Source organism: Strongylocentrotus purpuratus, unplaced genomic scaffold (genome assembly GCF_000002235.5).
Source record: "Strongylocentrotus purpuratus isolate Spur 01 unplaced genomic scaffold, Spur_5.0 spur5_scaffold_7, whole genome shotgun sequence".
Taxonomy (NCBI): Eukaryota; Metazoa; Echinodermata; class Echinoidea; order Camarodonta; family Strongylocentrotidae; genus Strongylocentrotus; species Strongylocentrotus purpuratus.
Genome location: NW_022145613.1, coordinates 34,509,172 through 34,531,666, shown reverse-complemented (window position 1 = coordinate 34,531,666; position 22,495 = coordinate 34,509,172). Strand labels below are relative to the sequence as shown.

General features: G+C 36.1%; 1 protein-coding gene across 1 annotated transcript; it reads right to left on the bottom strand.

Annotated features, from left to right (window-relative positions):
* Positions 1–81: 81 nt before the first annotated feature.
* On the bottom strand, positions 82–22,161 carry LOC105445989. The gene is made up of 12 exons (XM_030974279.1): positions 21,662–22,161; positions 19,442–19,864; positions 18,308–18,434; positions 9,780–9,900; positions 9,094–9,384; positions 7,859–8,074; positions 5,922–6,005; positions 5,303–5,389; positions 4,586–4,675; positions 3,617–3,748; positions 1,039–1,251; positions 82–504 (listed from the first exon to the last, which is right to left on the bottom strand). The coding sequence occupies exons 2-12, from the start codon at positions 19,807–19,809 to the stop codon at positions 101–103; spliced, it is 2,133 nt and encodes a 710-aa protein (XP_030830139.1). The 5' UTR covers positions 19,810–19,864; positions 21,662–22,161; the 3' UTR covers positions 82–100.
* Positions 22,162–22,495: the final 334 nt, after the last annotated feature.

Sequence of the window (22,495 nt, the reverse complement as noted above, 5' to 3'; positions counted from 1 at the left end):
TGAGATCCGACTGGTACACATCAGGAAAAGCCAACTCACAGTCACTTTCCAGATAGTCAGACATCACATTTGTATTTCTTGATGCTTCTAAAGCAAATGTCTATTCATCCAGTCCTTCATTGAAGAAGATTTTTTTGCGTAGGGTGTGAGAAGGATTCCCAATCTGCTTCCCACTGTACTTCCAATATCCTTTTAAATTTTGATGACTCATCCGCTCATTAACCATGGTAAGCATCGAAAGAAGATCCTCTTTCTTGTAGTTGGCGTCGATGATGTCACACAACGAAATTATAAACAAAGATCCCACATTAGCACGTCTGCAGGAAGCATACCCCACGACTGTGGCCTGACTGACGAGGGTGTCTGATTCATTTGCTATCATAGTAGGTCCGTCTGTCTGGATGGGAAATGCTTCTTGAGGTACTGCTCCCCGGCAAGCTTGGATGAAGAATACTTTGGGTTTGCCCACAAGAGATGGATGCACCGACATGCCGTTGAATAATCCTGAAAGTGATGTGAGGGAGGAAATATTTCAGTTAATTTATTTTTAGAATGCGAGCTAAAAAGACTATACATGTAAAGTTTAACTAGATAAATACAAGAGAAATTAACCAGTCCCCATATATATTCTCCTTCACATTTTCTAACCCAACATTCTTTCTCTCTCTCTTTCTTTCTGTTTCTATCTTTCTTTCCTTTTTTTAATCTTTCCATCTTTCTCCTGCTGTCTCGTTCTCTTCCCCCCCCCCCTCCACTCTCTCTCTGTCTCATTTTCCCTCCCTCTCTCTCTTTCTATCTCTCCCGTCCTTTCTCTTTCTCTCTCTCTCTCTCTCTCTTTCACACACTCTCTTCTTCTTCATTCCATTATCGAAGTAGCACTCTTTCATACTTCATGTAGAGTTACAAGAAGGATTTTCAATATATTCCAAATTCAAAGCAGAGTTTACAGATACAATTGTCAAGATATATTCCTTTACGGTATAAATCTGGAAATGGCAGAGGTATTTTCATTACCATAAAGTGTTTTGTTATACATACCTGTCAAGGCACTAATGGACACCTCTCCTCCATCTTTGCCATAAACATGGCCATCACATCCGTGCGACAGTATGACGCAGACAAAACAATCAAATTTTGAATGGTCCATTTTTGCGAGCTCTTGCAGACACTCTTCGTATTCCTCATCAGTTGGGTCGTTCTTGACTTGAGTTTCAAACTTCAGAATATTTTGGAAAGTGTTCAGCAAAGCCTCTGTCAAAAACATATAAATAAGATGGACAAATGTCATACTCCGATAAAGAACCAATTTTCAGAGCGCTGGTGTAATACCCGATATAAAGAACAAGTTGAAACCTTCCAAAATATGACTTTACTTTGGTAACATTGAAGTTTACATATGAGGTAAAACTATGTTACTCTTGTATTAAAATGACAACTGCCTACTTCATATCTTTACTGACACATGCATGTATTTCAATGGAACCTCCAACCAAAGGATATGATTCCTATTAGAGTAGGGGTAATATTTATAATCTTCATGTCTTTTTCGTCTTCTTAATATCAAATTATTTTTGTATTATACTGTAGCAGTTCAACATTCTACTGTGTAAATAAGTTATAGTTCCTTCATCTTTCTGTCACCTTTTCATTGGCATGCGTCCGCATTCTTTATTCATTTTTAGACGCGCTATTGTACTGTTGACGTCACAATGGTATGCAAATTCTTCAGTATGCTTGCGCGTTGCTGTTGTAAATTTATTGTGTTATGCGTGCCGATCCCATTTGATAGGTGTGTTTTGCCTATTCAGTAATGTATTTTTGCCATTTTGTGTCACTTAAAGTTTAATAATATTCAAAATGATTGCTTGGGTGATAATTACATTTTTATATTGCTCTATATTCTTCAATTCAATAATAATTTTAAATCTGAAAGTTTTATTAAGATAGTATTCTAGTTGACTCCAGTAGCACAAATAGTGTGTGTTTTGTCATTCTTGGTTTTATTGGTAATTGTAAAAGTTTGCTGCCATTGGTCAGTTTTTTCTCTTCTTTGATTGGCTCTTTATATTGGCCAACCCCTTGGGGCTAAAGTTAATTTTTTGGCTTTGGCTAGAGAGTCGCCTTTAAACCTTCGACTTGAAAGGTTCAATTTTTTTGTCTGATTTTGAGCTCAGTTGTCTTTTACGTAATTTCACTTATTTACGTGCTTCAGTTGATCTCCTATAGACCTCTACGTTTTATTACGTTTATTTGGAAATTTTATTTTCCTGAGCAATTTTCACTTCAACAATACGTCAACCTTTCATTGATTACTTTTTGGCGACCATATTTTTTAGTAATCAATCTTCAACAAACTTTTGGACTTCAACTTCAATTCAGTGAATCAGTACAGCTCATGAACTGCAACTCTCAAGTCTAAATTATTCCCGACTTAGAACAGTCGATTAAAGACAGTCATCAATCTTCAACTCCGACAACGTCTTCAGCATCATCAACATTTTAGACTGAGAGTCTTGTGAACTGAGTCCAGAGTTACTTTCATCATTTAAGCATCATCTCGAAACTCGACTCGGATTTACTGTTCCACAATCAATTTATTGCAGGCTGAAATTTTGATTTCTCATCAAGTTCAATCATTCATCTAGGCAATACCATCAATTGATTAGTCTAGTTCAAAACTTCAAACTGTCGCGGTTCTTCACTTAATCAACTAAATTAACGACTAGCTTCAAACTCTTATTCAACGATCACCAACGTCAGTCTACATATTCAAGAGTAGATCTAGCTCTTCCGAATTTTGATCATTCTACAAGCTACAGTCTACGCTGGATTCGTGAGTTTGGCTCGTCTACCTATTCAGCACTGATCAACGTCATTCTAGATCTTCATCATCTTTATTTCATCTTTTCGTTGGGTGTTTCGCCAATGCGTTGAAAAGAGTTTGTATCTTTAAATCAGGAAGTTTCTTTTTAATGGATCTATATTTCCCCCCTTGTATTTGACTTGGCAGTAAGGTAAAATAGCGGCGGTCTTTCGCTTTATAAATAGACCTTAATATTTTTGTTATCTGATGTAAAATAGCGGCGGTCTTTCGCTTTATAAATAGACCTAGTCTAGATCTAGAATTAAGAAAATCTATTTCAGATTATTTATTATAATCTATTTATTAATATTAATTAATAGATTGTAACCAGTTGCATGCCTGGATTATCTCATTTCTAATTTCGTGATTTTGATATGAACATTACAATATTTGGAAAGTGAATCTATTTATCAAATAAAAAAACAAATCGGTGTTGGAACTTAAAGATTTTGCTTGATCAAAGTTATTTGGGAGTTATTTTCTTGTAAATCAATTTCATCTAAATTATCTTTAAGTCCTTTTATCACCAAAATACCATCAGCTGATGAGGACAGTGCTATACAGAAACTTAATTTCTTTTGGTGATCCACAGGCATTAGCTGTTGGTTTCTTTTCTTTTGTTATTGTACTTGTTATTGTACTCCATTTTCTTGCATTCTTTTTTATTATTATACTCCTTGACTTCCTGGAAATTAAATGAAATAAAATCATTGACACAGAGTTAGGATCTGAGGGGGAAATCTTTGAACTTACCAACATCCTTTTGAGTGCCATCTCTTTTTTTTAGATCTTTTGTTGTAAAATTCTCTCCGTTGAAGATAATACACATTCCTCTTGGCAACCTATCCATCTTGTACTTTAGCGAATCTCGGATACGGCCTGCATCTTTATAAATGAAATAAAACACATTCATGATTAAATGTTAAACAGTAAAATCTGAGTACAAAGACTGCTGGGTAGACACAAGAACAGCCAATCTTATGTTCTGATAGTCTCATTATTCAGGGTTGATAGTGAGCACTAAAAAAAAATAGGTTTGTTGTTTTCCCCTCAACCACGTCCCCCTTGAGTAAAAAAAAGAAGAAGACGATTCGCGGGGAAAAAATGGCATCTAACAACATCCCCCCCCCTTTCGAGTAAGAGAAGATAGAGAAGATAAGGGGGAATTCAGGAAAATCAGGATAAAATAGGGAAGAAGAAAAAATCTGGTAAAAAAATTATTTAAAAAAAAAAAAAAAAAAATCAGGATTTTTTTTTTTTTTAAATCGGGAAAAAATCGGGAAACCGATTTAAATCAGGTTTTTATCAGGCCTGATTATTGTATAAGTTCCAAATCAAAGGTTTCAATGAGAAAAAGTGTTAAATGAACACAAAACAATATATTAAATTTCTCATACCAAGCTTTTTTTTAAGTTTTAGGAATGTTTTAGTCTTTCATTGTAAAATTAATAAGAAAGAATCAACAACTTTCATGACGTCAAAATAGCACCTTTACGTAAAAAAAACATATTACATACAAACATACCGAAACTAAAGTGCCAAGTATTTTGAAGATTGAAATTTTCCATCACGGCATAAAGGGGCAGAAACAAAATGTCTGTGATGTTGAAATTCAATCATTTCAATGCACATCAAAATGGCAAAATAAAAGAAGAAAGCGCAGTTGAAAATGATGCCTCCACCGTTTTTTCTCGACTAGGCTTTATGAAATGATTTTATTACCTTTTTTTGGATGTGGTATATCAGTAGCAGTTTGGGCAGGTACTTCCATATGTCCCTCGTTAGTGAGTGTGCTGCTAATTTGCTCCGATTCTAAATAAAAATAGGTCAGATGTAAAGTAAAGTAAAAATACATGTACAGTGGAGATTCAAGCTTCATTTTATAGTGTTCCATATTTCCTTGACAAGCCTTTATGAAATGAGTTTATATACCTCACTTCAGAAATCCAGCCATCTGATTGGTCGAAATTGTAGTTGTGATTTTAGCCATTCCCGTAAAGCAACGAAAAATGCCAACACCGATTAATAGGCCAAGAGTGAGATCCCTCAAAATTCTGGTTACCGGGAAAATAATAACATTTTGCTGCGATACCCAACTGCTTAAAAATTTCAGTCATTTTTTCCGGAGGTGATAAACAGACAGTTTCTCAGATTTTCCGTGATATTTTAACTAATCTTTACTCGATAAAAGGATAAGGTAAGAATTCTTGGTAGAATTTTGTTTGCATTCGGCATATAAAAGGGATATCAACTGCTTAATACTCGAGGACTGGCTGTTTTTATACTGGCTCTCAGGGAAATTTGCATCCCCTGCTATCACCCCTCGGCACGCCACCCACCCAGCTGCACATTAGGATGATAGCAACGGATGCAAATTTCCCATTGAGCGTATAAAAACAGCCAGTCCTCTTGTAGCAGTCGATATCTCTACATTATTACCTGTATTTGGATGTGGAGTATCGGTAGCAGTTTGGGCAGGTACGATCATATGTCCCTCGTTAGCGAGTGTGCAACTTTGCTCTGATTCTAAAGAAAAATAGGTCAGATGTAAAGTAAAATGAAAATACATGTAAAGTGGAGATTCAAGCTTCATTTTATAGTGTTCCATTTTTCTTTGACTAGACTTTACGAAATGAGTTTATTTCCTGTATTTGGATGTGGTATATTAGTAGCAGTTTGGGCAGGAACTATCTGTCCCTCGTTAGTAAATGTGCTGCTTTGCTCTGATTCTAAATAACAAACGAGGAGGTGTGATAGCTCAGACGGTAGAGCAGTGGTCTCGTAATCCGGTGACTCGGGTTCAAAACCAAGACGATGCGCTAGTGCCCTTTGGTAAGGCATTAATCCTCATTACCAGGTCCCTTGGAGAGGATCTAAAGCCGTCGGCCGTCTGGTTGCTTACTTACAAGCATTAGCAGTCAGGTAAAATAACTACCACCACCATTCATTCAGGTCAGATGTAAAGAAAAGTTTTTAAAAGATGTACAGTGGAGATTCAAGCTTCATTTTATGGTGTTCCATTTTTCTTCGACTAGGCTTTATGAAGTGAGTTTATTACCTGTATTTGGATGTGGTGTATCAGTAGCAGTTTGGGCAGGAACTATCTGTCCCTCGTTAGTGAGTGTGCTGCTTTGCTCTGATTCTAAATAAAAATAGGTCAGATGTAAAGTTACAAACAAATAAGAAGAACAAATTACTGATAGAAAAATAATGAGCAAGGACTAAAGAAGGTTATCACTTTTGAAAGTTAGAATCACTAATCATATCCATAGGAACTCTCTATCCCCCTGTCCACACACAACATTTTCCGTGACTAATCATGATTAGCTATACCGTTTCGTGATAGTGATACCGTTTCGCGATAGTTTTACGACCAAAATTGTAGGTGTGGACGCTCACTAACGATACGTCGTATAACGAAACTAGTCTAACGAAACGCAAGTTTGGGCATCGTTTCGAACTGAAACTCGATAAAGAATCACGCCTAATCACGGAAAATGTTGTGTGTGGACAGGGGGAGTGTAACTAGTGTAACTAACTGGGCGGGGCTTAACGTGACCTCGAGCGAAATGAGACCAGACCTCTTATCACTATCGCGAAACTCTATAAAGAATCACGGAAAATGTTGTGTGTGGACAGGGGGCATTTTATACGATGATTCTTTAGTGACGACGTTTCTTGTGTGTGGACATCCTGGAATTTATACGATGATTCTTTATACGACGTATCGTTATAGAGTTTCGGGATAAATTGTTTTGTGTGTGGACACGCTGTATTTCTACATCAATTCCTTCTTCTCCATACATTCTTTTGATGGACTAAAGACACCAGTATATATTTTTATCATTATTATTATTATTTTTTTTATTTATTTATTTATTTTTTTTTTTTTTGGGGGGGGGTGTTATAGGAAAAGGTATTCTTACATGTCCTCACATAAAATATGTCTCTTCTATAATAAAAATTGAGAAATAAGATACCCTCCGTATTTCTCAGAACAGCTGGCATACATGTAACCATAATACACATTAGATAATCCTGCAAATTTACATCAGTACTTAGTACATAATAAATGGTGAGTTAATTCATGTATCTAATAATATCATGTATATATGACATCAGACATTAGAGACCAAAGTGGAAATGAAAGGATTCTACACACAGCAGTTAACTACTCCTCTGCTTTCTGTAGTTCAACATTTTCTTATTTTTTCTTAAATTTATCTCAAACAAGGTATCTCAAAACTACAAGGATATCTTTCTTGGAATGCTCTGAAAGGTAGTTCCCCTTGTATACCATATTTGCCAGCGATAAGGCCACACCCCAACTTTGACATTTCAAAGACAAAAAAAAAAAACAAAAAAAAAGGAAAAAAAAAAAAAAAGGACAAAACAAAATAATCGTAATTTTCTCGTATACCCGGTAACACTATTTTTTTTTACAAACTGATACCAAATTCATCAATATTCTTATAATTTACCGGAATTTTAGCTCAAAAAGTGATCGCGGGCAGATTTGGTGTCCGGTATATACCCCTACCACAATGAACGGTCTAATGCGAAACTGCATGAAATGGAAAACAAAATGGCGACTTCGGATGGATGCTTTGCGGCAGGTCCATTAAATGGTCCCTTCCTTTACTTTTGCAATGCATTGGCACGATCTATTGGCAAATGTTGGTTTAGCAATTTATTTTCGTATTCATGTCAACAATGCAAGATAAAATTGTCGGTAAGATGTGTTGAAATGTCCTGAACCATAGTAGTATAGTTATTGTACTGTTTGTAGTCCCATATGTGCAAATTCGTGCTGGTTTTGACTCGATTTTTTTTTTTTTTTTTTACTCTTTCGCCGTAAAGGCTGCACCCCCGACTTTTTGATATTTTCTCTTCCAAAAATATGGTACTTCAATTTTTAACATACATGAATGATGTTTGTCTATGATACCAGGGAACAACATAAAACATGCCAGATGTAGAAATAAAGGATTTTACCTTGTGATCTTGTTGTATCTTCTATTGGTCCCAAGCGAAGGTCCCTTGTGACCGATGCTTCCCTTTTGTCACCACCTGGTTCCGTCTTGACAGAGGACATGCTCTCTGCTGCCCTCCTCTGCTGAGCAATATTTATCTCCTGCATTTTCTTCATTACTTCATCTTCTAACATCTTCTGCACCACGTTCTCCCATAACTTATCAGCATAGGCAACACCTAGATGGATCGAAAGAGAGGTCATGTAAAAAATGAGAGCTGCCAGTACATCTTTTTCAAACATATCAACACAGACATGAAAGGTATTCCGAACCCAGATCAAGCACCTTCCCCCCCCCCCCCCCCGACCCCTCATCCCAATTCTTGGCTGCAGAGTGTCCCCCGCCCCCTTAAAAAAACACAAAAACACAATAATGACTAAAACAAATAAAACTCCATCAGAGTATGCTATGGCATAGATAGGTAAGGAACACCACCTTGAATCCTTCTCCCTTCAGCTCTATGCAGGGTATATTGCAATCATGTTACTAGCCTTTCCTAATCAAGATTTGTGATTTTACATCTAAAAGCTGAGTACTGAGAGACTCTGAACCCTAAGGCTATCCAATTTTACATACCGCAATAATCTTAATACTGGTAGATAATCATACCAATGATCACAATATTACAACAATATCTAGCTTTTTTATAGCCCTATATAAGCTCTTCATCATCAATGACAAGTAACTGAATGAAGAGCTTTATTCTGTATCATTAACCTGATTGTTTGATTCAATTTCTGCATTTACAGTGCACACTCTCTCTACATTGGGAAATATTCCAACAAATTGCTATACACAGACATATTAATAATAATTACCTGGCATCCTGGTGGATATACATCTTGGTGGAGAGAGGCTTTTAAAGGGGCTGTAGCATGTCTTTCCTGTGGCCTGATTGGGGCCAATCGGGTATAATACGACCACGGACGATGCGACCGCAGTAGGCCTATGTATTCAAGTGTGTGCAACATACGTGAAACTGAAGCGTGAGGAGAACTTCGGTCTGTTTCGCGAACGCTAGCGCGCCCTCACCCAGTATTTCCAAGTCCATTCGTTTGTGCAGTTGTCCAAAAGAATATAGACATAGATGATATCAACCAGTATTTCCCATGCTACAGCCCCTTTAAGATCAATTGATTTGCCTAAGATCTACAACATTCTCCCAGAAAAAATGTTTATCAAGCCAAAGTGACTTACCATTCTTTTGAACAGCCTCATAGTACCACTTTGCCTTCTCAGGTCCAACAGTCAAACCAGAGGTTGTGTTGCTTGTTCTGTCCTTAGGTTCCTTCTTTATTGCTGGTTGCTGTCCATGCTGCCATTGCTGTGGGTTCTGCTGACTGAATGATGGTGTTGCCTGTTGCTGTGGTTGATGGTATTGTTGTGGAGGATAATTGTGGTAGGGTTGATGTTGTTGTGGAGGTAGTATCCCTTGACAATTAGGGCTGGAAGACGGTTGTATTTCATGTACTGATAACCTTTCAATGGCTAATTTAAAAAAAAGAATAGTATGTAACTCATACCACCATGCAAACCTTCAAACATCATCAGTATGTAACTTGTAAATATATCTAAGATAAAATCTAAGATAAAATGTATAATGACACTGACTAATAATGAAAGTTGTTCAAAACTGATGGAAAAGAAAACATCAACTTACAAAACCCAAGTGCTCACATGAATCAAAGTAACTTATGGCTTGCATGTAATTTGAAATGATTACAAATATTATGACGTCAAATTAGAGTAATTTTATATCTTTTTTATTATTATCAAAATGTCTTGCAGTCTTTGAGAGACTGATAATAAAGTGTATTACCGGTAACCATCATAGATTATTTTATTCATTTCTTTTATCATGAATTCACAACAAAGCTTCTTACCTAGCTGGTAATCCTCTATATCTTTGACAATGGCTAGATTCTCAATGGATTGCATGATTTTGGTGAAGTATTCCAGTTTTTCTGGGCCTATCAATGTTTTCTTCTCCATCAGGACAAAGAGCTACAGAGGAGAGAAAATAGTTGTTGATGTTAAAAGTTGATGGAGAATTTATGAATGAAATAAATATCAACAAAACTTGCATTACATCTAAGGAATTATGGCCTAGGATAAATCCAGTCTGGTGGTAGAGCTGTACATGTAGTTTCGTAACTAGGAGGTCCTGGGTTTGAAACCAAGTTGATGCACTAGTATAGTATTAATGACTGCTTTGAGAGAAATAGTTGTTTTATTACTCTCAAGGGAAGGTTAGAATTGTGCTATTCCCCGAGGCTTGCCGAGGGGAATAGCCCAATTCTAACCTTCCCGAGAGCGTATGAAAACAACTATTTCTCGAATATTAAAGCAGTCATTAATACTTTTATATGCCGAAAAAAAATAGACTAAAAAATGAAAAATTAAAAATATTTATCACTTTTGCCGAAGACGGGATTCGAACTCTTGCGTACAACAAGAGGTGTACTGAAAACCAACGCTTAGACCACTCGGCTATGGCGCCCGCCGTTAATATGCTTGGCAGTTTTCTCCAATATATACATTAAAATGGATTGAAACCGGCTTCGCGTGTGATGAATGCTTCGCAAAAGCTCCATATACGGACTCTTCTTTTACTTTTGCAATGCATATTGGCACGAACTTAGATCAAGATCTATCGGCAGATGTTGTTTTGATACTAGCAGTCATTAATACTTTTATATGCCGAAAAAAATAGACTAAAAAATGAAAAATTAAAAATATTTATCATTTTTGTCGAAGACGGGATTCGAACTCTTGCGTACAACAAAAGGTATACCGAAAACCAACGCTTAGACCACTCGGCTATGGCCCGCCGTTAACATGCTTGGCAGTTTTCTCCGATATATACATTAAAATGGATTGAAACCGGCTTCGCGTGTGATGAATGCTTCGCAAAAGCTCCATATACGGACTCTTCTTTTACTTTTGCAATGCATATTGGCACGAACTTAGATCAAGATCTATCGGCAGATGTTGTTTTTTTGTTTTTGGAAGTTTATTTTCGTCTTCATGTCAACAATGCAAGATAAAATTGTCGGTAAGATCGATCGAGATTCAATTGTATTGAAATTACCGACCAATCCTTCGCACACATACGGCATCCTCCATCGCTCAAACCATTTTTTAACATGTAAACCTATGGGGTAACCATGGACGCTGACCAACTTTTTTTAATAACCATGGTTATTAAAAATATTGAAATGTTTTATGCATGGTTACCGAGAATTTTACAGGAACAGTTGAAGTTTATGAATGCAATTCGACCAATCAGATGGCTGGATTTCTTAAGTGAGGTATATAATGCCCTTTGGCATTAATCCTCATTACCAAGTCCCTCAGAGGAGACTTTAAGCTGTATGTCCCCTGGCTGCTTCCTGATAAGCATACAATGCTTTCTTAGCAGTCAGGAACAAAAAAATACCTGTAAAACTCCCAAGATAAAATTGATACATGTAAAGAAAAATTTAGTTTCCAAATATTACATTACACAGACTAAACCTCAACACAAACCTAATGAAAGTCACATACAAATATTTTTACTTTTTTTTATAGTCAGGTAATTATGACATAAACAAAGCCATATAGACATTTCTTGTGTCAAGAGGAAATACTGGAAACCACTATAAATTAGATAGCTTCTCTGTTGAGCGAGTTTCCACATGTTTGATCAGGGGAATTTCTAAGAAATATACAGCATTAAAAGTGTGTACCCCTCAATTTTAGTTACCGGTACTGTGCTTGTGAATTCATTTTTATGCCTCCGCCACCGAAGGTGGTGCCGGAGGCATCATGTTTTCGGGTTGTCCGTCCGTACGTCCGTACGTCCGTCCCGTTTGACCGTTATCACAATATCTCAAGAACCATTTAAGATTTAAACTTAAGACTCTGGAATAGCATTTATCACCATAGGAAGACGATCTGATTAGATTTTGGAGTACGTAGGTCAAAGGTCACAGGTCACAGAGGTCAACTTATGAAATTCCTTGTATTGAGTTTGTTAGCGCGATATCTCAAGAACCATTTGAGATTTAAACTTCAAACTTAAGGATAGTATGTATCACCATAGGAAGACGATCTGATTAGATTTTGGAGCACGTTTGTCAAAGGTCAAGGGTCACAGAGGTCAACTTATGAAATTCCATACATTGAGATTGTTATCATGATATCTCAAGAACCACTGGAGATTTAAACTTCAAACTTAGTGATAGTGTGTATCACTATAGGAAAACAATCTGATTACATTTTGGAGCACGTAGGTCAAAGGTCAAGGGTCATAGAGGTCAACTTATGAAATTCCATACATTGAGATTGTTATCATGATATCTCAAGAACCACTGGAGATGTAAAAACTTCAAACTTAAGGATAGTATGTATCACCATAGGAAGACGATCTGATTAGATTTTGGAGCACGTAGGTCAAAGGTCAAGGGTCACAGAGGTCAACTTATGAAATTCCATACATTGAGATTGTTATCATAATATCTCAAGAACCACTGGAGATTTAAACTTCAAACTTAATGATAGTGTGTATCACCATAGGAAGACAATCTGATTAGATTTTGGAGCATGTAGGTCAAAGGTCAAGGGTCACAGAGGTCAACTTATGAAATTCCATACATTGAGATCGTTATCGCGATATCTCAAGAACCACTGGAGAATTTTCACTTCAAACTTCATTTTTTCAATTCAAAAGACTTTATTTCCGTTAAAAAACATACAAATATATACATGTGATAAAGTACAAACAGTTTAAAATATACAAATCATGAGCATTAAATTAAATTAATTTAAACAAACTGTGAAAATGAGTAAAAGGAAAAGGGAGCACCTGTAGGAAGCTTATGTTAGCTTGTTAATTCAGGCGTCCAAATGAATAAAATAATTACACAGATATAATAACATAATAATGAGTATTGCGCATGTATTTGTTCTACCCCCCCCCCCCCTCCCTCCCTCCCTCCCTCCCATCCCCCACCCCCACCACCACCTCCCCCCTCCCCCTTCTTTCTCTCTTATGGTTATTTACAAATTATATTTTATTTTAAGATAGGCGTTAAACTAAAACAAATTATAGGGATAATAGATATATTTTAAGTTTTTTCTTGAATGAGTTTAAGTAAACATATTGAGTAAGAGAGGATGGAAGAGAATTCCATACTATGGGCCCTGTATACCTTACCGATTGTTGCATGTACTGTTTATCAATATTCCAAATGTGTAACTTTAGACTATTTCGAGTATTATATTTATGAATTTTAGAGTTAGTTTGGAACATAGTGGCAAAAGATGATGGTGCATTACCTTTAATACATTTGAATACAAACACAGCATTTTGATATTTATTTAGGCTATAAATATTGAGGGTATTTAACTGTCTAAATAAAGGTTTAGAATGGGCCAAATAATGAGAGTTTGTACAATATCGTAGACAACGCTTCTGAAGTAAAAATAAGGGTTTCAACTTAGAATGACTTGTATTTGCCCACACGATGTTACCATATGACAAATAGGAGAGAATGAGTGAATTATAAATCATAAACAATACATTTCCTGGTAAATAATATTTCAGCCTTGACAATAATCCTGTAGTTTTACTAATCTTTGTAGAGATCATGGCAATATGGGATTTCCAAGACAATGTTTCATCTATGAGAATACCTAAAAATTGAATATTTGAGACTTTTTCAATAATTGTTTGATCAATATATAATGGTGGAACTTGATTTTTCAATTCATTTTTGTTGCACTGAGCTGTTCTAAAAAGAATACATTTGGTTTTGTCTAAATTAAGCGATAGTTTATTTACCTTTAACCACAGAGATACATTCTTCATGTGTTCATTAAACTGGTCTATCAGTGAGTATAAGTTATTATGGCTTAAGAACAAAGAAGTGTCATCAGCAAATTGTACAAATTTTAAGGAATGAGAGGAGTTGCATATGTCATTTATATATAAAAGGAAAAATAGGGGGCCTAAATTTGACCCTTGAGGAATTCCAGATTTAATCAGTAATTTGGTAGAACTATATCCATTATATTCAGTAAATTGGTACCTTTGTGAAAAATAACTCTTAATCCAATTCAATGCAATACCTCTGATTCCATAATTAACTAATTTCTTAAAGAGAATGGAAAAATCAATGGTATCAAACGCCTTACTCAGGTCCATAAAGACACCAAATATAAACTGTTTTGAATACAAGGCATTAACAATGATATCATGAACAGATATTAAAGCATGGTCAGTAGAGTAATGGGTTCGAAATCCAAATTGATTATCATGTAATATATGGTGTTTAGATACAAAATTGTATATACGATCATAGACTAATCTCTCCATGATTTTTGAGAAGCATGTCAGAAGTGATATAGGACGATAATTACCAATAGTGTGTTTATCCCCCTTTTTAAAGATTGGGATAATTTTGGATACTTTTAGTTGTGAGGGTACTATTCCCATTTGAAGAGAGAGATTAAAAACATAAGCTAAAGGTTTTGTAATAACATATCTGACATACTTAACAATATCTGGACTAATATCATCCCATCCACACGACTTTCCATTTTTAAATGAGTATATTATTTTCAAAATTTCGTCTTCATTAATAGGTTTCAGAAATAAACTTTCCTTTATCGGAGGTATCATAAAAGAGGAGAAATTTAAATCTTTACAAGTAGTTGCATCAATGGAAGAAGCTAGTTTTGGTCCAATATTGTTAAAATAATCGTTAAAAACACTAGATATCAATTGCGGATCATTTAGTGTTCTTCCTTCGTGTATAAAGTGTTGTGGTAAGATGGGTTTTCGTTTTTTAAATATACTATTAATCAATCGCCATGTTTTCTTGAGGTCAGTTCTACAATCATTAAACCTTTGATAAAAATACATTTTTTTTGCCTTTCTCAATTCAGATGACAGTTTGTTTCTAATCTTCTTATATTTTTCTTCATTTTCATATGTAGGATTACAACAAAACCTTTTATAAAGTTTGTTCTTCAATCTTATTTTTGTCAACAAGTTTAATGATACCCATAACTTTTTGTTTTTATTTTTCTTATTACTCCTAACAAAAGTGAAAGATTCATTATAATACCTTTGAAAGTTGGAGAAAAAAATATCATAGGCAACATTGGGATCTTTACTTCTATAAACATCTGTCCATTCTTCAGAAGATAACTTGCAGAAAAATGACTTCTTTGTGTTATCATTGATTTGTCTTGTTTTTTTCCCCTTATCATACATGTACTCATAACATCTTTGAGCACTATTTAGTACTACAAAAACTGGCAAGTGGTCTGATACATCAGAGTATATGATACCAGCATTTACATTTGAAGTATAAGAATTAATAAAAATATTGTCTATAAGTGATGCAGTAGTTTTTGTAAGTCTGGTTGGTTTGTTGATCATAGGTGTTAAACCATTAGCATATACGTTGTTCAAAAAAGTATTAATCCTTGTATTACTAGAGGACTTCAGGAGGTCTAAATTGAAGTCACCCATTATATATAGATGCTTATTCTCTTTAGTTAAACATTGTAAAATATCATCAAAATAGGTATTAAAGTCAACTACACTTGAGCTTGGTGGCCTATATATAACCAGTATTACAATATTTTTTCCACAAGACACTGTGATTTCAATTGCAAAACACTCTTGAGTAGATGTTATAACATTTAAATCATTTCGTATTAAATATGTTAGAGTACTAGAGACAAGAAAACCTAATCCCCCTCCCCGACATGTTTTACGGTCTAAATGTATAAATTCATACCCTTGAATACTAAATACAGGTAGACTATGGTCTGATATCCACGTTTCAGTTAACCCAACCACAGAAAAAGGGTAATTTAAAGAATTAAATAATTGTTCAACATCACACGAGTTTTTATTTAAGCTTCGACAGTTGATGTGAAGCAAGCTAAAATCTTGACGATCATCTTTATAATACTTATGGTTAAAATCTTCTGGAAGTATATACTGACATTCCTGACATAGTTGCGGAAAATTTACATCTGGATCTCGTTCATTGTTGGTATCTTCTTCGGTTATATTTAAAGATTGGGTAATGTGTGAAATTATTTCAACTTTGTTAAACTCGTGACTAACAGGAAGCACATTCTCTTTAAATTCAACACCATCAGTAATGTGATTAAAAGGGAAAATTTCACGTAGACAGAAACAACATATCCAATCAGGATTACTTGAATTAATTTTACCTGCCAGTAAAACTATTTCACAATTACTTGTATGACATTTTAAACAGCATGTGCAACATATACCAGCATCTCCTTGACAATTACATTTAAAATCATCCACCATCTGGGTGCAGGTCATTTACATATCGGTCACAGTAGACTATCCTACAATAAAAATCCATCCTTAAATAACCTACATGCATTTTGAGAGAGAAATATCTAAACAAATATCCCACATCTAAGTACATCATATTAGAAAAAACAACAGTTTGTCTTGCATTAAAAAAAAGAAAAATGTAAGGAATTATATGAGGCATCTTAAATAGCAAAGTGTTCACAGCACCTACTCCAAGTTTAAGTTGTCAAGTTGACTTGTTGAGGTTATGAGTTTTTTCATGGGTTTAGCACCGTTTGTCTTAATGGTTGCAAATATTCTTCCGTCCTGGGACCAGGCGTTTTCCACCACTGGATTTTTTCTAGCTGTCATTAGAAGTTTGAACTTTTCACCAACCAGATCTTCTGCGATTGTAATTCCTGAACCTTTCAATTTCTTTTTCACGAGCATGATCTCACTCCTTTTCCTGTAAGAACAGAACTTGACCAGTATAGATCTTGGTTTGGCACCCTTGTTGTCCTGTGCGCCCTTGACGTTGTGTGCGCCTTCGATGTCGTGGGCACCTTTGCCTTTGTTGTATGTGCCCTTGATGTTGTGTGATCCTATGGTGTCGTGATCGTCCCTTCTCTTACCAACTCTGTGGGACCTATCGATGTCTTCATGTGTCAGGGGGCAGTCCAGTGTCTTGGTGACGATATCGATGACTATATCATCCGTGCATTCACTTGACGATTCATCAACACCGTAGATTCTGAGTGAGTTACGGCGGCTGTACTGTTCGTGTTCTTTAATCTCCTTTTCAAGGTTGGTTATCTTTTCAGTTGCTTGTTCGAGAGCTTTTTCTATATGCACCCTATTTGATCGTGACTTGTCGATTTCGTTTTGGATGTCAAACAAGGATCCATCTATTTTATCTATTCGTTCCTCGTTTTTGCTTATTGATGTGGACAGTCTATCTCGGATATTCTCAATACATTCTCCAACAATCGTTGTGACGCTGTTCCTTAAAATCAACTGGAATTCCTTGTCTTTAAACAATTCTTTCACCACTTCAACAACGTTACTCCCGGCCGCGGCCGGCCCTTTTGTTTTCGCTTTTTTGTCTGTTTTGGTGTCTGCTTTATTAGTAGATGATCGAAGGGTGATAGAGTTATCATCAGACATCTTGCAGTTCAAAGCTTCATATTTTCTAAAGATCACTCTTAGTAGATGTGAAGGTGGTCTCGCTTCTATTTATCATGAGTGATAGTAGCTGTACAAGTTGCGAATAAACAAACAAGACTCAAGTCTCAACGGCACACACACGGTACGCGTCTCACGTGCCACACGTGAAAGAGTACTTACATCAATCGCAGCGTATGGGACAGGTTCACGATAACTTGATCGGACAAGCAGAATCCAAATCCAAAATCCAGAGTATTAACAGTCTTTCACTTTCCAGAATATATAACAAAGATATCTTGAAGGTGCTATGATATAGCAGTATGTAGCGTAATCCAATAAAATATCAATATCCTTGATTTTACACGCGTTTTCCAAATAGGTTTCCGAATAGTTCTGTGTGTCAAAAATCGTAGTTGTTTATTGACTTAATGATAGTATGTATCACCATATCATAATATCTCAAGAACCACTGGAGATGTAAAAACTTCAAACTTAATGATAGTGTGTATCACCATAGGAAGACAATCTGATTAGATTTTGGAGCACGTAGGTCAAAGGTCAAGGGTCACAGAGGTCAACTTATGAAATTCCATACATTGAGATTGTTATCATGATATCTCAAGAACCACTGGAGATTTAAACTCTAAACTTGTTTAAATTGCTCTATGGCGGAGGCATCATTTTCGACTGCGCGCAGTCAAAATTCCATCTAGTTTTAAAACTAAATTTACTTTGTGTCATTCAACTTTTGATCAAATAATTAAACTACTCTTCATGAATGAGAATTTTGTACCAAATTATAGTCAGTAGCCTACATTTTGCAGATAAACCATAAATATCATTGGCCATTGAATTGTTTTATAATAATTTTTAACATACAGAGTGTGAGAAATCTAAGATTTCTTTCTAAGTCACCTGTAAGAGTGACTTGCATTCCTCGATGGCTGCAACAGGAAGAGGAGAGTCACCACCACTGAGATAAAAAGTAAACTGGTCCCTCTCGTCTCGACTCAGACTGTCAGATATTTGTAGCATCAGACTCCTGCAAAACCAAAACAGAGTGTGGTTACTTTCCTACTTGATTCACGACTAGAGCAATTAATCCCCAAACCCCTTCCACAGATTAAACATTACATCAGAGCTGCCAACCTCCAGCACAGAAAATCAGTAATCACAAGGCTCAAAATCAGTAATTTGGGGTATAAATCAGTAATTTCCTATGCGGCGCTATGAATCTATAAAAAAAACGGCACGCCAATACTGCGCGGACGAATGGGCGTATGATTATCTGACATTTTTGGTGATTATACTCACACAAAGTTGTTAAATATTGAGTTTCAAGTCATCACAACACCGTTTTCCATGAAAAATGGCTTCTATTAAGAGAAAACTTGATACTTTTCTGTCTTTCTCAGCGAGCTACTATAAATCATATTTGAAAATTTAAAAAAAAAAAAAATTAAAAAAAAAAAAAAAAAAAAAAAAAAAAAAAAAAAAAAAAAAAAAAAAATCATTTTTATTTTTTAAATCCGTAATTTGAGACAACATTCCGTAATGGTCGTTAATTTCCGTACCAATTACGGGAAATCCGTACTAGTTGGCAGCTCTGTTACATGCACTGAACATCTAATAAGCCAAGTTTCCCCACTAACTGAAAGGGGTTCATTACAACATTTTTAAGGTCTGTAAGAACGGGTGCCTGTTAAAAATTAAATTTGTGGGGTCAAGAGTAAGAATTGGGGGCCCATATGTTTCGGGCACCTCTCAGTGTTAAGCGTTGAATAAATCCCTCCATACATCATGAACCACAATAGAATATCACAATAAAAATAAGAACTCTAGTGTTATTTTCTTTGCATATTTCAAGAATTGCACTTTATTATCCATTAAAGTAAGAGAAAAAGACTTACCAGTATACTTTTGGTAACGTATATAAAAAAAAATAATTAAAAAGTGTAACAGATGTCATTTATAAAAACATTTCTAAGCCGAAAAATGTGAAGTAAATTGTATATTTTACCCTCTCACTGATAAAACTGATTTCCTCACCTATATGCACTCAACCTGTGGGCCAAATTCCCTTCTTTGCTGCTCCATGATTTGAGGTTCGTCACCAGGTCGTAGCGATTGATTGCCTGCATCAGAACGACCAGCAGTGAAATGTCGTCTGCTTTGATCAGCTCCAGCTTTTCTAGCTCGCGAAACAGGTGGGTGCCCCGGGTCATTTTCTCAAAACTGCAATGGGCAACTCCCAAGTCCTGGCACAGGTACTTCAGCTTCTCTATATCATTCTCTCCTAATCCTTTGCTGATTTTGATTAGTAGACTGCGGAATTTAGAAGAGTCAGCACCAGGGTTTGCATCGCATTGAACACCAGCACTCAGTGCACTGTCACTGTAACTCCTTGGAAACGCCATAGTTGGGTCAGGATGCTAATGTCACATTGGTTCCCTTGTCAATGTCAACATAGATCTTCGAAGTTGGAGAATAAAGAAAAGATACAGTTTCCTCAGAAAAGATGACATTTTTTCCTTATGAATTGTAATGTGTAACAATTTACTACTTTGCAAGTGTGTCATTTTTAAATCATTTCTGCAAAAAGGAAAGACCCAAATAGAGTTGATTGGTCCAGATATAAGGTGATGTGAATTCATTTATATAAGTATTTAAAGGGTTTGGCATCAATTCATTACTATGGAGTATCTAGATAAGAAAGTGATGGAAGCTAGCTTTGCCTTTGATCAAATACAATGGGAACTCTGTGATTTATCTGTGTAATTGGGTTTTTACAGACATGTATCAATCAGATGTGATTATTTACATCTTACAGGCAGCTCTCCATAATAAGTGTTCAATAATGTTTAACAATTTTGCAATTTTCATATTTCTATAAATAGAATATTCTGGAAAATCTGTGCCCAAAATATAGATCTATAATTCAACAGTTTTGTTTACAAATATTTCTATGAATTAGATTGATTCTTTCATTAAAGGGATGTATCTTTGCCTCAGATTCTAAACAAAATCCTGGATTTAGCTCATATGCTGCAAACATAATTATAAACCTGTAGGTCAGTCAGGAATCCCATGACTTTTACAAGCCAATCGTCTGTCTGATGGTAAAACCAGTCACTCAAACATTTTTACTTTTTGAGGCACTTAATTCATGATCATTTTGAAGAGCAATTTTATTAGAGCTTCAATATGATACCATATCACAGACACTGATAACACGTAATGACGTAGGCCGGGCCATGCATCTCAGATTTGTAAAACTGGAAACATTGTTAAACGATGCCTTTAACAAACAAGAAGAGGGATATTTGGGGGTGGTGTCCGGATGCCTAACAAAAATAAAATCGTCACTTTGGCCTTTGGAGTTCAAAAAGTACATGCATCAAATAGCACATATACCAGATCCCGGCCCATACCTCGCAGGCCCAGGAGAAATCAATCATTCAGTAGTTTATCATCAGTGTATGATGGTCATAACTTGAAACTTAATTTCATTTATCAGATTTCCTTAAATAACTTCTTTAAGTACTTAATTCGGCGCTTTATTCAGAAACCTATCAAAATTTGACCCGTAACTCCGGCGTGGAGATACCCTACTAAAACATACCCAAAATGAAGTAAATATTCATTAAATGTCCAAATAAAGATCATGAGTTAAAATTTGTTATGTTTATTACCTGTATTATAATTTTCTTGTTATTTTGGGAGTATTTTTCGGAAAAACATTGATATTAGTAGACCTATGTACACTTTTTCACAGGATTCACGGCAAACCGCTGCACAATACAATTACATACCGCAGAGCTACCAAGTATCACGCATAAGGCGTGACATCACGCCTTTCGAGGGTCTGGAAATGCTCTCACGCACGACGCGCACGCTAGATTTAGAAAAAACGCTATATATGTGTGTTATACTCTCGCCCGCGCGCCGAATCATGAAAATGTCACGCATTGCTAATCTTTGAACTTGCATGCGTCTCTGATACCGATGGTGGGTTGCAGGCGGGCGCGTCTGTGTGAAGTTATCTACCGTAATGCCTCAGATCCTCATTAGTTACGGGTCAAATTTTGGATAGGTTTCTGAACAAGCGCCCTTAATTCATTGATGTTATTAAAAAACAGATTTAGAGTCTAACAATTTGATATCTAAAAATATTAGGTCTACTGGAAAAAAAACAGATCAACTTTTCATATAATTTCAAAATAACATCGAAATTCATTAATTGTAAAACATCGAAATATAGCAACTTACTTTCAGATAATCTGACCGTCTTCTTCAACGTAGAAAAAACTGGAAGCGATGAAATCGGCAATCACTAGCAAAACCTTCACTCACGTCACTATTACAAGCCGTACGATGCATGTGCTTCAGTCTCTGTAGTACGCAATGTATAGAGGCGATCAGCTGTGCAGCCAGACGCAGCAGTCTCAGCGGAACAACCGTCGACACACAAAAAAGAGCAGAAATTAAACTCGCGAAAAAAGAAGTTGAGGAACTCAAATTTGATCGATTGTATCTCTCCTGTCATGGCATGATGATCATCTCTATGTTTGGTATCATTCGAAAGTGTGTTTATTTCTTTTTAAAATGATACCCTATTTGATAGCCTAAGTAAGGCACGTACAGTTGACTCCTTACACAAGTGCTGAAAATTGTAGAGTTTGATTTCGCTTCCACGCGCACTTGCTATCTCTGTAGACTAGACGCACAATATAGATCGGATGGGAATTCCCCGAATTCCCCCTACGTCTCGCGCAGGCTGGGAATCCCAAGCTTCCGCTTCGTGGAATCCCACATGGAATACCCCCATAACAGCTTCCCCCCTCTCGAGTCCGAAAAAAAAGAGTAAAATAAACCCTCGAAAAAAGTTGGGAAACTCAAGTTTGATCGGTATATCTCTCCTGTCGGGCCCATCATCCAGCCGATCTGCTCTATGTTTGGTATTATAAGAAAGTGTGTTTCAGGGGCGGCGATTTCATTTCATGACTAAAGTATTGTGGCGGACACGGTTCGCCACCTTGGCTTGACACGGAATATTTGTCAGGATGCCCCGTATCTGGCCAGGCGCTCTCCGTCCGTTTGGAC